Genomic DNA, 14,097 nt, shown 5'->3' with positions numbered 1-14,097 from the left:
CATTTCAAATATAAACCCTGCATGACAGGTGCATGACTGAATACTTACAAAGTTTGGATTTTATGGGGTGAGTGGTAGTTTTATACTAGGACTCCAAAGACACGAGTTAAATGAGGCAGGATTTCTAAAATTGAACATTTGACAGAGGAAGCAATTAAAAGGTAGTATTTCTTCAAAACAGGCAAAAATGTAATTGTACCACAAAAAGTTTCTTGCCAAGTTTGGAGACTGAACTCCAGTCATTTAATTTTTATAACAGAAGGCCTTTATTTCTGCTTGAAATGCAAATCAAAGCAATCTTACACTACAGAGTTACTACTGATACCCCCATAATAAAACACATTCAGATAATAATCATTAGAATCCAAAGTTAAATTGTGTAATGCAATGATTATAAGTATTAAAAAAAAATCTAAATACTTACTGCTGTGTTTGCATTAGTGGCATGCTAGTATTATCATAGTTGTCTGTATGAAGGGGCGGTACAATCTCACCAGTAACTGGGTGAAACACAGGAAGCGTTGAAAGAGGCCATGCTATCTCTCTATTTTTAGACATGTCACGAAGCTCTTTGGTTGATTTCTGTATAGCACTGTGGTGGACCAACTGGATGCTATGTCAAAAGGAAATAAAACAGTAAATATGTAATTTAAGTGCTCTGTCTACATGGGTAGATGATTATTATTTTTCTTTAAAATACCAGGATTTTGATGCATGCTACCTACTCAGTAGTGCAGCAATTACAGTAAATCTTCAGATTAACATAGTTAATGTAATAAATAAAGGATTTATTTAATTTTGAAGGCAGTAACTATTTCATTAGGTTTTGCTGTCTGGATGAAAATGTTGCATAAGATCCAAGACTGTGCAACTTACTGCTAATATTCCATTTATTCGCTGCTGTTAAAATAAACATTTTGATAACTTCTGCTTCTTGTGGTAGACTCATAAATACTCATAGAAGATTAATTTTATAACACACTAATATCGCCACTGGATACCCTCCAGGGCACTCTTTCCTCTGTTCACTGCCTTTTAAGATACAGACTGGGAAGTCCCGTAATCAAGAGAATAAATTGCATATTAATATATTTATTCTAACAAAACTATTTTATGCTGAATTGATAGTTGTTAATTTCAAACCCTTTTTATTGTCATCTTCTATCCTTGCCAAGCCTCTGTTTTAAAAGCAGCTTTCACATTTATGAATTAAACCATGATTAGAGAGAATGAAAGAAGATTATGACACACATGTATGAAGCATGACAAGCTACTGAGCATGAAAATTAAATGATAAAAGAAAAATAACAGGAAAGAAGACACTTACTCTGGTGTTTGCATGTTTCTCTTTTCCCTAAAAACAAAACAAAATTTATGAATTAAATAATAGCATTGATAGTTGGAACATTAAATCTGTCTGATGATGAAAATAGTACATGATGTGGAAATGCTGACAATGTTACTGCTAAATGCAACTTGGCAGCATTTGTAACCGGGTTTATGACAAGGCCTTGATGAACGCACATGTAAAGATGTGATACTGATGACAGACACACACACGCACAGAAATGAAAATGCAAGTTAAAGAACAAGCCTCTGGCTAAAATAAATTCTGTGACAAAATGAAATTGTAGTTCGTGTAAGAAATGGCAGAAATTACGTTACTTGCTGCTTTCCTTTTATGTTATTCTCTTTTATGTCTAAATTCAGTTCATATCCTCAACCAGATTTATTTTATTAAAGTTAGCATCTTAGAAATTACTTAATATTCTCCTAAATCAATGATCCTTTATTATTATTTTATTTGTTTGGGGGGAGGGGTTTGGTGGGTATGTGGAGAATTCTAACCTTTTCAGCTAGAACAATTAAAGTCGTTATAGCCACTTGCTTGGAAAATACTGTATGTGGTTAGATGAAAAATAGTTCATTATTTCAATTAGATGTCTTTTGGCCTGGTTTAAATTTTTCTATGAACCGAACACAGTTCTTCTAACAAATAGTTTTCTATGCATGATAATCTTAGAAAAATCTACAGTTCCTTATTAGCGTGTTAAAGTACTCACACTCCTTCCCGTCGGCAGCACATGATATAGGCAAGTATTAGAAAAAGCACCAGTGCTATTGCCGAGGGCACTGCCAATGTAATTAGGAAATCCGAGTAATAGTCTCTGCTTTTCAGTGTATCAGAAGGTGGTTTGTATTCTCCACCATCAGGTAATATCCCCTCTCCACGGATCACTTCCTGAAAGGTGGAAACTTGTTTTGTATTGTCAACCTGATACCCAGAGGGGAAAAAAAAAAAAAAAAAAAAGACAATTATATAACAAATTAACAGGATGCAAAAACAGAAAGCATTTAACCAACCATGACATAGAAAAGAATCCATATTATACAACATCTCACAAATTCTATAAAATTGTGTCCAATCATTTTTTTTTTAACCAATAAAACCTCATACTGCTTTGAAAATTTTTGATCAATGTCATAGATGATATTACAACACTGTTCTGATTTTACTTTATTTCATTCCTACCAGTGATACTATGCTTTTTACAGATTAATTTTAGGGATATCTTGCACAGATAGTATGAGAGTAAAAATTCGGCCCATTTTTACTGCAACCTAATTATTTGATACTGATTTCTTTTTGATGAATTCATCCATTTCTTACTGGTCTCCCTAAATAACAATACTGCCCTCTCTCATATGAAGTTGTTAGAAACAAAGAGCAGAGTACCTACAAAGTGTCCTCCAGTTCCTATCCTATCAAGGCCTTGCACCTAGTGCTCAAAACAGCACGAGGCATTAGCTAAGCTATTGTACTGACGAGCTCGGTTGCCTCCTGCCACCCACCCGATGTAGGAAGCACTGCACCATGAGACATGATAGCATTTAGTTGATCAGATGCAGAGTTCCAAGGTTCTTCCACCTTCAAATTCAGCTGGCCTCTAGAAGGTGGCAATCCTGGCCACGAGTATTTTTTTTTTTTTAACACCTGTATCCTGTTCCCAGAAATACAAATTTCTTTTTTGTTATTGATTTTCACATTGACTTTAACTAACTGACTACCTTTCCCACATGACTGAAATTTTACATCTTCATTTTCTTGTTATCTTCAGTAGATATTCCTGGTAGATCTGATCAATGTTATTTTTAAAACTCTCTCCAGATCATTAACGAAAATAAATTGTATTTGTCTATGTGCTTGACCTTTTGCCTGAACTTTAATTGAGAAATCTTGCAACTGATGGTTATTTTTCCATAATTTACACTAATTCATGCACTGGTGCATTAGAACTTATGCAGTGGTTGAAAAGGTTTTTATGGAACACTAGAAAGAATACTTTGTTGAGCTTCAAATACCTGTATTTTTAAGTACAAGATGGTTTGACAAAAATTAATTTATGCATTCTCCACTTATTAAGTGCTGAAGTATATTTTTGGTTAGGTACACTGAATTCCACTTGGCTACCTAGTAGAATCTCAAGCCTTAAGTATATGCACGAGAAAGATTTAAGCACCTACTAATGTGACTGACAAAAGCTCATACACAGAGTGAGCATAAGCTGTCCGACAACAGCACTGAGTATATTAAGTTGTACCTCTTTTCAGGATTTGGGACCCACAAACTTAAATCCATTCATTGATTTAGGTGTTAACTGCCAAAGTCACCACATAAAAAGCGAGAGGAAGAGGAAATGATGGTTGTATTTTCCCTCACTGTTCCCTCTGTGTTGTGGTTACAGGAAATGGAGCTTTCTTCCTTCCAATCCACAGATCTTGTGGGACTCCCTGCCCCTTGTTTTGCCTTATGAAAAGCAGACTGTGGTTAGATGGAGGGAAGCTTGGCTTCATTTTCCCTTTTATCCACCAGCTTACAGCTTGCAGCAATGATACTGTTGGCAGCAGTAAACACCCCTAAAGACTGTTTAAATTCAGTTATTATGGCAGGCTGCCAAAACAAGTGCCGAGTTCAAGAAGGGAGATGATTGTGTTCTAGACTGCCAAACTGCAAGAAAAACTACACTTCTCTTAAACAGTCTGTTCCTGTTACACATCCCAGAGTGGTCTCTGACTTTCTCAAAATAACATGACATTGCTGCTTCATGATTAGTTTATGAGACACTATTACTGGCAGACTTTTTTTTGGAGAGGTACTTCTAACCAGTTGCTCCTGAATCTGCATGTGTATGGTTGATTATTCTTGCATTAGTGCACTATTCCTTCACTTCTCCTTTTGAAATTCATAATGTTTTCTAAGGCTATTTCTCCAGTTTCTCAAGATTTTTCTGAATTCTGATCTTGTCCTTAAATGTACTTGTAGTTCCCTTCCGATTCATGGGGCCTGCAAATTTAACTTAATAAGCACATTCCATCACCCAGCTTATTTATGAAGAATGGCAGAGAATTATTAATAATTCTGCTTTGATTATGGCTATCCAACCAGTTTTGTACTATGTCCATGGTAGTTTCATCTAGACCATGTTTCTCAAGCTTACTTATGAGACATGAAAAGACTGTACCAAAAAAGAAATGATATCTACTGTTGCTTCCCTACTCCTGTCTTGTAGAAGGAAATCCATGACTGGACATAATTTGTTCTTGACAAAGGCTGACTGCCACTCAGCCTTCTATTATTTTTCAGGTGCTTGTAAATATTTTTGTGTGCATCGTTTGCAATTTCTTAACAGAAAAACAATAAATGGTAAATAATCTGGATATTCTTTCAAAAACAAGTATCATTTTCTAGCTTTCAAAGAGCTTTCCTAATTCATAATGTATGAAAAGAAAGAGTTGGAGGTTATCTAATGGACTATGTACAGGAATATCAATTTTGATATTCAACACTTTTTTACATTATGTAAAAACCTTTCATCATATCTCCCTTTCACTTTCCTCTTGGGTAATATCTGAACAACCATCTAAGAAGTTTATTTTATGTATCTTCACCATCTTTGTTCAAAGTTATCTGCAATGGTCTCTTTCAGTAGTGTATCAGTTCTTGATTTTCCTGGTCAAAACTAAACAAAAAAAACCTCTAAAAGCTTCTTTGTGAATTACACTTCTTCCACAGCACATAGTCGTGTTTTCAGTTATCATTTTTTCTTGTATTTGACTGACTTGAGAAGAATGTTCCCATTTATTTTGATATCATTAGTCAGCAAAATTCTTTTCTTTTTCTCCTTCCTTTTTAATGTGAAATACATTTTAGACAATTTTCAGAAAGACTTTTAATAACATAGAAATACTATTTAACTACTCAGTTCTGTAGACTCAATGTTTGAGAAAATATGTACGTGTATGTACTTTTTAAGAAACCAAGTACAATGAGCAGTATTAGCACACTGAATTAACTACACTTACCTAAATAATTCTCACATTACTTTTAGTTCTGTAAGCCCTAGAGTTCTTTAGCCATTTATATCAATCATCACTAGTGAAAATGAATTTGGTGGTTTCACTGTTGGCCAGTTCTAGTAGAATTCAGCCCACATAGCAAAATCCTTTCACAATCTTAACAGTCTCTGCTAAATGGAGAACAATGTCTGATCAGTCACAATGAAGTGGAATTTGGCAGAATTGTTTTGGGCAGGCTGGTAAAACTCTTACATAAATAACGTCTGGCACAAAATAATGTATTTCTGCAAACATCATTTTCATACAATAATAAAATAACTCACCAAAGAGATTTTACACCAGTCAATATGGAATTGAGTACGAAATTTTTTATCGCAGGTTATTAAAGGTTCCATTTCTTGACTGCATCTCAGCTGATTTTGTGGGTTTTCAACTTCTCGCAAGCATGAAGAGAAAGGAACATCTGCACCGACCATAACATACACACTGCAAAAAGAGAGGAGTGACAGACTGTCAGGATAACCTCTCACAAATGCCCAAGGGACAGTGAGGTACTCTTCCAAAGATTATTACTGTTCACAGTAACAGTCAGGTAAGTTTTAAAGACTAAAACTTTTTCTTCTTCTTGATAGCATACCTCATCTAAACATAGGAATCAAATGGATTTTTCTAGCTACTTATTAGAACTTATTCTGTCTGCATAACATAAAGTTTGCTTAGCATTAGAGTTGCCAATTTCTAGAAAGTCATAGAGCTCCAAGTGCAGGTTCCTCACGTAAAAAATCAGTATTACTTTTGAAAATCATGTCAAAAGAGCAAGATGTTATCAGTTTTGCTCAGCATAGTATTTTTAAAGCATCTCTTCCCATGTTTTCACAAAAAATTATAAGGACTAATATTTCTAAACCTAATCCTAATACGAACCGTCCAGAGTCTCCAGCCTCTCCTGAAAGATTCTATACTGTAGCTATGCGCTGCCAACAAAATTTGCAGAATACTGAAAGCTGAATGTAAACAAAATACTTAATTTCTCATTATCATAAATAATAAATAAAATAAGGGCTATTAAACTGATTGTATTGCTCATTTTCATACTTAAATATGTAGGATGCTGCTGCAAAATATACAGTCTGCTGCAGCAGGTAATACTGCATCAATGGATCCTGAAACAGAAATTAGGTCCTGGTTGCCATTTGGTATATAAGGCATTATCTGACTAAATGTTTGACCAAATTCAGATATAAATCTGCTTAGCCACTTGCATTAGTATGGTGCTTGTAGTACAGGGTATTCATTGGCAAAGTTGCCTTCCCTCTTTAGATGATGTGTTCAGAAACACCAGATGCACAAAATGGCTTTGAAAGAATAATCTTCTCTGCACAGCCCTCCACATGCATCTTGGATGTAGAACTCCCAACACTTTCCTTAGCTACTATTTGACCCATAAATATCTAAAAATCACTAGACACCTATATTTTTCCTAGGGAAAAGCACTACCATAACCATATTTTGAAAAGACTGAATCCTAATTAGTTTCACAATGAAGTCTCATATTTCAGAACAGAATTAGTGGTTATGAATCACAATTGGAAATAGGGGATTCCTGCAGTTTACATTCAGTAATATAAATTCCCCAGATTTCTCAGCTTATCACTTCCAACTGTCCACAGTGGTCTTGAAGCACATAACTAGGGATCACACATTGCACTAAGAGTACAACTATGAATGACACTGCTGAATGCTAAATCCTCTTAGAAATCTGAGTGACTTTGTAACCTATGTTCTGTCACACCCTGTTTCCAAATCTTGAGTTCTGTGAATTGAGTACTGCTGAATATGCAAAAGTATGCCAAACAACTGCTCAGAGGTAAGACTGGAATTACAAAATAAATGTATTTACCTACAAACTGTTTTGTAATTAATGATACTTATTAGTATTGGATTGTAGAATTAAGGTATAGGAACTGTAGCTTGTTGAAATAGTATGTAACACAACAAACTCATTGTATAATAATAGTGCACTTTCAATATCTAATAACATGGACTTCAAAATATAAAACAGTAATTGCAAAGTCTCTAGAAAGCCTGGAAAAATATTAAGCATTTCAGTAAGACTCCATTTGAACCGACAGAAAGACAAAAATAAAAATATTAGACTAACATGTGCTTACCCCTCTTTCATGTCATTAATAGGAAGCGGAACTCTCCCTCCCCTGTCTAGTGCTGAAGTAATGTTTATAGCATTCAAGCGCTCTGGCTGCCATACATTTTTCACTGCTCCAAGAAAGTCTCCAAGAACTTCACTTGCTAACATTTCTTCTACATTCATATTCCTTATGAAGAACTCTGCTTGATACGGTAAAGGAAAATCTAGTTGCAAAGAAGAAAGAGTTTTGCCTTTAATGAAGACTTCATAACAAAGTATTTAAATTAACAATTAATTCAATACCACCTTAAGATTGATATCCCTTTCCAAAAACCATTTCATTTAAATTAGCTCACTTTGAACCTAATCTGATCATATTTGTTTAATTAAACATTGTTAGTACTGTTAGCTATTACTTAAGCTGAAAGCCATTGGCAATTTATGAAGGAACTAGCAAATGAGGAAGGGAATTGGAGAATGAGATTCTCAGCTGGTTTGATCTTCATTAAACAGATAAAATTACATTCATGCTAATCTTGGGGTCAAAATTGTGACCTGCAGTGACACCAGATTCCAACTTGCAATGATCTAGACACTGATCTGAGAGACTGCAGCAATGCAAATTCAAAACGCTGCAATTTCAGGTTGAACCTGAAGATGACCACATACTCCCCTGAAAAATTCACATTAGCTTCCTCACTAAGTTAATTACTTGATCATGTAAATCCACCGTTCAGAAAATGTCCCCATTGATAAGCAAAACAGCGTGCTACATTTTGAGTCATATTGATGCTTTGGTGTTCTTAAATTGCCATACTGTTTTCAGATGTGAACTATGAATTATTTGCTATCCGTTTAACAGAGAGACAGAGAAACAACTTCTAAAATGAAGTGCAGTTGATATAGACTACCTGATCTAATACCCTACAGTGAGGCAGTCTAAGAATAGCTGTTTTGTGGCACGTCTACACACGAATCAAGGTCTGGCTGTGATGTTTATAGTCCTACATGAAGCTGGCAGTAAAGCTGCAGCAGCACAAACTTCAGTGCATGGGTTCTCGGCTGTTTTTTTTAGCTCAGATAGGCCCACACGACCACATCATAGGTACCACTGTTGCGCACTCAGGTTAGTGAGCTAATCAGGAGATGCTATCGCCTCGGCAGCACGCAATATAACAGTTTGTTGCCACCAAAAGACCGACTCCCCTGTCTCTCTGGCCAAGCCCCTCTGCTCCCTGTACTGGCCCCACTATTTGCTTGACTCTTCGCTGAGCTGACTTAACTCACTAAAATAGCAGAAAACTGTTCACTTCATTGCTGAGGTGGTTTGTGCTACTTTATTGAATAAATCTGGCTCTGAGAGGTGCAATGAGCACCAGAGCCAAGAAAAGGTGAGTGAATTAAGCACACAGAAGCAGCAACATTCGAGATAGAGAGGCAGGACCTCCACGTTTTAAGAAGCAATAGTGAAGTGTGTATCTGCTCGTTGCATCTCATTAAGGCCTTTGGGTGGGCTTACTTAATTCCATAGTTTTATTTACTGTACAGATATAATCTTTGTATTAGTGCACTACTGTACAGCAGAGATTCAAATTTTACGCAAAGAATCTTCTCCTTATGAATTAAAAGTAAAGTAAGTACTAAATGGTATTTTTAGACTTGACTATTGAGTATTTTACCCTTGCTGCTATGTATTGTAATGCATTCAGAAGATGTACTGCGGACTGAAGATTTTCCCAAGTGAATTCTGTTTCATTAGTGAATTTTATCCACTTTTCTTGGAAATACTACTTAATATTTTCATTTTATTTTTTTTCCTAGGTGTGAAGTTTAGTATATGTGAGATTCACAGTGTTTTGTGATAGAACAAATATTAGTCAAATACAGATTGTCTAAATACTTAAAGTAACTCTATCAATTTCAAAGGTATTTTCTCTACAAAAATCATGAGAAAAAAACAATGTAAGTAAGAAGTAGTTCACTAGAATTTTTTTAATTTGTTTTCTACTACTAGCAATATATACAAAGAAATACACAGGTATGCATATATACCTATACAATATACACATAACAGTTAAAAAGGAAAGCATACAGTGGTGTGGTATGCCATACCCTTACTTCAAACATAAAAAAATGTACTTTCAATTAAGAAGAAATAGTATATATTTAGTTCCAGCTGTATACTGTAAATGTTATCAAGAGAACTAATTTTAAGGAAACAAACTATTCGGATTTATTTTTTAAAGGAAACCTCCATGTAAATCGTAACCCGTTGTTTTCTAAATCTGCCCATGATATAGAATGATAATTACAAATTTAGCTTCGTAATGTAACTTAGCAAAACATGCACTACCTCCCAGGCTTATTATGGGGAAAGAAAATTTTCTCTTTCAGTGATCTATCAGATACTGTCTTCTGTGCATTGTAGAAATATAGCAAAAAAAATGGGTAGAAAAATTAACAAGGAATAATCAAGACAAACTCTCTGAAAATTTAGAGAATCATGGCTTAAACTCGAAGGCTAGGAGTATTTTATTTCTGTTTCAGCAATGCCCTTACACATGCACCCAACATTATGCAATGCATAATTCCACTACAGATTATGTAGTTACCTGTATGCATAAAATGAAGTATGTATTTACACGCATTGCTAGATCGAGGCCATTAATAAGATTTTTAAAAGAGAGAAATATAAGTTTTTCCCCAGTGGGACATATGTCTTACAAACAGAAGTACAACATTTAAGGTTTATGCAATATAGTATTTATATGAAAGGGAGACAATCAGAATTTGTGAAAAAATTATTTCTACCAAAAGAAATACCATTTTATGCAACCATTTCCCCCTATTTTTATATATTTCAGTAGTTTTTAAAGGTCCATTTAAGTTAATTGAAATATTTTGTCTCTTCTTCATGACTTTTGCAAATTAATTTAAAAATCAAAACAATGAATATTTCAAATTTAATTTTGAAAAATATTGTTTCAAAAAAACCCAAGAGGACTATTTTTCCCCAGACTTAACGTGGGGCTCGTGTCAGATCTGATGAATAGATTCAGCTGAAAATTCTCCAGAAGAAGCCATACCTGCTAATATTATATGAGTACTGAAAAAGCAGAAAACCTGCCATCAGAACATTAGAATACAGGGTTTTAACTGCAGGATTCCTGTGGAAATTCTGTAACAGGTAAAATAAATATCTAATAGCAAGTAAAAAAAAAAAAAAAAAAAGCAGCCCATTTTAAAGCATTTTGCTAGTGACCTTCCTATCTTGTGTGTATTGTTTGCATATCTATGGAATACCCAGCTGATGCACAGTTTAATTCTTATACTATCTAATCAATCTTGATTATTACTTATGTCTTCTGATTCAAATCCACTATATCAAATAATGTCAGCAGCACCATATGTCAGCACCAGCACCACTCAGCAGCTCAAGATTTATGACAATATAAGAGAAATGTAGTATTTGGATAATTTAGTCAGAATTGTTCTTAGATGTCAAAAGAAATAGTCATTACAAATGGGCTGATACACAGGGCAAGCTGAATCTTTAAGGTCAGTGCTGTCCTGAAGCATTTTATATTATGAAACTCATTCTCTCATAAAGACATTAAAAATGCATATTGGTGCCTTATGATACCATTTCAGAATACCAGCTCTGCTGCTGATGACACATTTGGACAGCTCAATTTATTTCAACAGAGCAATACCTACTTATGCTACTGGGGAATGTGGGCCACTGTCTGTAAATTTTTACAAGTTTTTCACCCTCTGCTTGAAAAATCTAATCTCAAATTCACCAAAGGAGATGAAAAACAGTAGCATGTAGTTGCTGAAATCTTTGTCTTTCAATATCAACACTGGATGCCCTTCTAAAATGCACTTATAATTATTCTTTGTATAAAGAAAATCAAGCAAACCAACCAACCAACATGCAGAAAGAGGAAAATTCTTTGTGTAATGTTCATTTGAAAACACAGAAAATTTTTGCAAATTATTTCCTAAAAAGCAAACATAGGCATTTTTATGAATAAGAGATGATAGTGTTATAGCTAAAAATAACAAATTGAATCAAAAAGAGAAAAAACTCTTACCTCCCCTTTGTGCCCCTATACTTGTCTTGAATACTGGACAACTATTTCACAGTATTTTATATCTTAAAAGAACAGGAGCCATAAGATTTTTTTGCTTATACAGTTCAAATAGAACAAGTACTTTCTGTACATACCTTCTGCTGACATTATATTAATGATCAAATTATGTCTTGCTGTCTCAAAAGTACGCCTGTTATATGCAGTGATCTAGAATGAAAAAGATATGATAGCAAAACAGCAACGCAAATATGAAAGTCAGGTCTATGAAATATTAAAATAATGAAAATTAAATTGATAAATTAAAAAATACTTTGACTTTCAAAGTGTTTTGCCTCCTTTTTTTGAAATGTATCAATTCATTAATATAACATTTGAAGGATAAAACATATATTTGATACTACCTTCAAGTCAAGATACTGGATTTTTATCTACCAGTCTACACCCAAACATAGTTACGTACGGAATATTTGTGAACGTAATATATTTTGATCCAGAAACAAGTGTTCTGCCATACATGCATATCCTTTTTTCTTATCTTTGATTTAGAAACACCATAAGCTGAGATGGGTTTCTCCATTTTCCCTCCCATCCTCCAGCCCCTCATTCCAGGCTACAAGTTCTACATTCATTGATAGCTCCTAGGGAACTAAACTAAATAGAGATATTTAAAGGAAAGATTATTGGGATCCCAGCAATTATTATCTTTAGGATAGGGATTTAGATTTAGTTCTAGCTTTAGTTCTAGTTGTAGGTGATAAATGTTTCACAAAATAAATAAAACCAGACTACCTTTCTCCCCGAGTTTACAATTTAGTTCACTCATTTCAGTGACAGAAGACAGGCAAAGCAGTGGCTATAGTGACAGAACTATGTTGCTTCTCAGTAAATAGCGCTGCAAAGTATTGTGAGACTGATTATTAAACAAGCAAAAGTAACAAATGTTTCACTTCTTTAAAGGAATTTGAATCAAGAGGAAGGATGTTCTGGAATATCTGTTGCAGGCATATTTAAATGTAGGGGGAAAAGCTTACATGACACAACTACATGTCCTATGTCATGTAACAGTTTCATTATAAAATTAATAGAAAATCAATTCCTGAGATTTTTCAAAACCTTGGTTCTGTTAATTTTTCAGAGAGCTGATTTTAACAGTAACTTAAACATTAGTATTTAGAAAGCCTAACTCTCTGGTTGTTCAAGATCTATATAGGAACATGCCAGTACCCATTTTGAGTCCGACATTAGGAGTTGCTAGTGTGGACCCTACGCCCGCACTGAGTAAGAGTGACGATGGCGGAGATTACCTCTGTATTGAATGAATTGTATTTGCCTGCTTTCAAAGGAGCTTGTGCCCAAGAACGTTACCCACTCTACTGCTATGCTACACATAATGTGAAGCCATTCAAATCACGAGCTCTCCTCCAGCTAATTCACCTGTCCATGACATCAACTCAGACATTAGGACACGGTGAAAGTTAGATTCAGGCCAAGAATATATGATCATTCCTTTCACATGGCACTTGGAGGAGGACCAAATGCAATTTTTCTTCCTTTCATACTATGGAATTAATTCAAAAACCACATCTTAGAGCAGGTTTGCAATGAATTAATTTGTATACTAGGCAAGATTTACTTCAAACATAGGCTTAGGCTCACACTTTAGAATGGGGGTCTAGACGCAAGACCTAGACTCTCAAACCATATGCCATTTAATAAAGGGCAATTTTAAACAACTGTTTCCTCTGCAGAAAGTTAAGCAGAGTCTGCAAGCATTTCTGCACCTCATTCATTTTTGATTTCAGCAGGACTAATCACATCTGTAAAATTAATCATGTACATAAAATTAAGCATGGCTGAAATTATCTGCAGGATAAGTTAATATTTAGAGATGTCATTTTCGAGGAAGAACAACTATATCAAATACAATTTAAAGAAAAAAATCATAAAGAGTTTAAGACAAATGCACTGCTGTTGAAGCAAAATGGTTTGAGCAAATTAATTAGCAGATTTTCCTTAACACTGAACTAGAGAATGTCCGATTCAGTCTGCTATGATATGCATGACAGGAAATATAGCCCTTTTTCCCTTTCAATTGCTGATCACTGAATAATTGCTGCTTTTAAACATTTGGATAGCTTATGGTCAAAAATAAAGTAGTGTTTTCTGTCAGTATTACAATTATAAGAATAGAATTAAATATATGAAACTGCTAATTAAAATAAAACCTGTCAACAAACATGAAAAATAAACCAGAGAATATTTGACAAGAAGTACACTTAAAATAAAAACAATATCTAAAAAATTGCTTATTGGCCAAACACTGTATTTTCCAGCGGAGAAATAAACTGGCCCATTTTTAGGGTAGAATGTTACAAAGTTCAGAATTCAGATACTCATCAATTACAGTTATTCACAAAGGTTTTTTTGCTCTATATTTTGAATAAAATTTTAATATATTCCTAGTTTACTGAAATGAAATGTCTCTTAGAAAGAGGA

General features: G+C 34.4%; 1 protein-coding gene across 3 annotated transcripts in view; it reads right to left on the bottom strand.

Annotated features, from left to right (window-relative positions):
• Positions 1-14,097, bottom strand: part of SGCE (sarcoglycan epsilon) — a 41,654-nt gene that overhangs the window by 10,426 nt on the left and 17,131 nt on the right. For 2 of the 3 annotated variants that reach the window (XR_010883500.1, XR_010883501.1), the window contains 7 exons: positions 11,736-11,808; positions 7,530-7,728; positions 5,682-5,844; positions 2,064-2,275; positions 1,328-1,354; positions 425-613; positions 49-124 (listed from right to left, as the gene is read on the bottom strand). Coding sequence is in view for 1 of the 3 variants with exons in the window: in XM_067291678.1 (XP_067147779.1) it covers positions 425-613; positions 1,328-1,354; positions 2,064-2,275; positions 5,682-5,844; positions 7,530-7,728; positions 11,736-11,808 (863 nt within the window). In the remaining 2 variants the exon portion in view is untranslated. The remainder of the gene's footprint in view (positions 1-48; positions 125-424; positions 614-1,327; positions 1,355-2,063; positions 2,276-5,681; positions 5,845-7,529; positions 7,729-11,735; positions 11,809-14,097) is intronic. The other variant, XM_067291678.1, reaches the window with a different exon arrangement.

This window comes from Apteryx mantelli, chromosome 2 (assembly GCF_036417845.1).
Source record: "Apteryx mantelli isolate bAptMan1 chromosome 2, bAptMan1.hap1, whole genome shotgun sequence".
Lineage (NCBI taxonomy): Eukaryota > Metazoa > Chordata > Aves > Apterygiformes > Apterygidae > Apteryx > Apteryx mantelli.
Note: the sequence above shows the minus strand (reverse complement) of the source record. Positions and strands in the feature narration are given on the sequence as shown.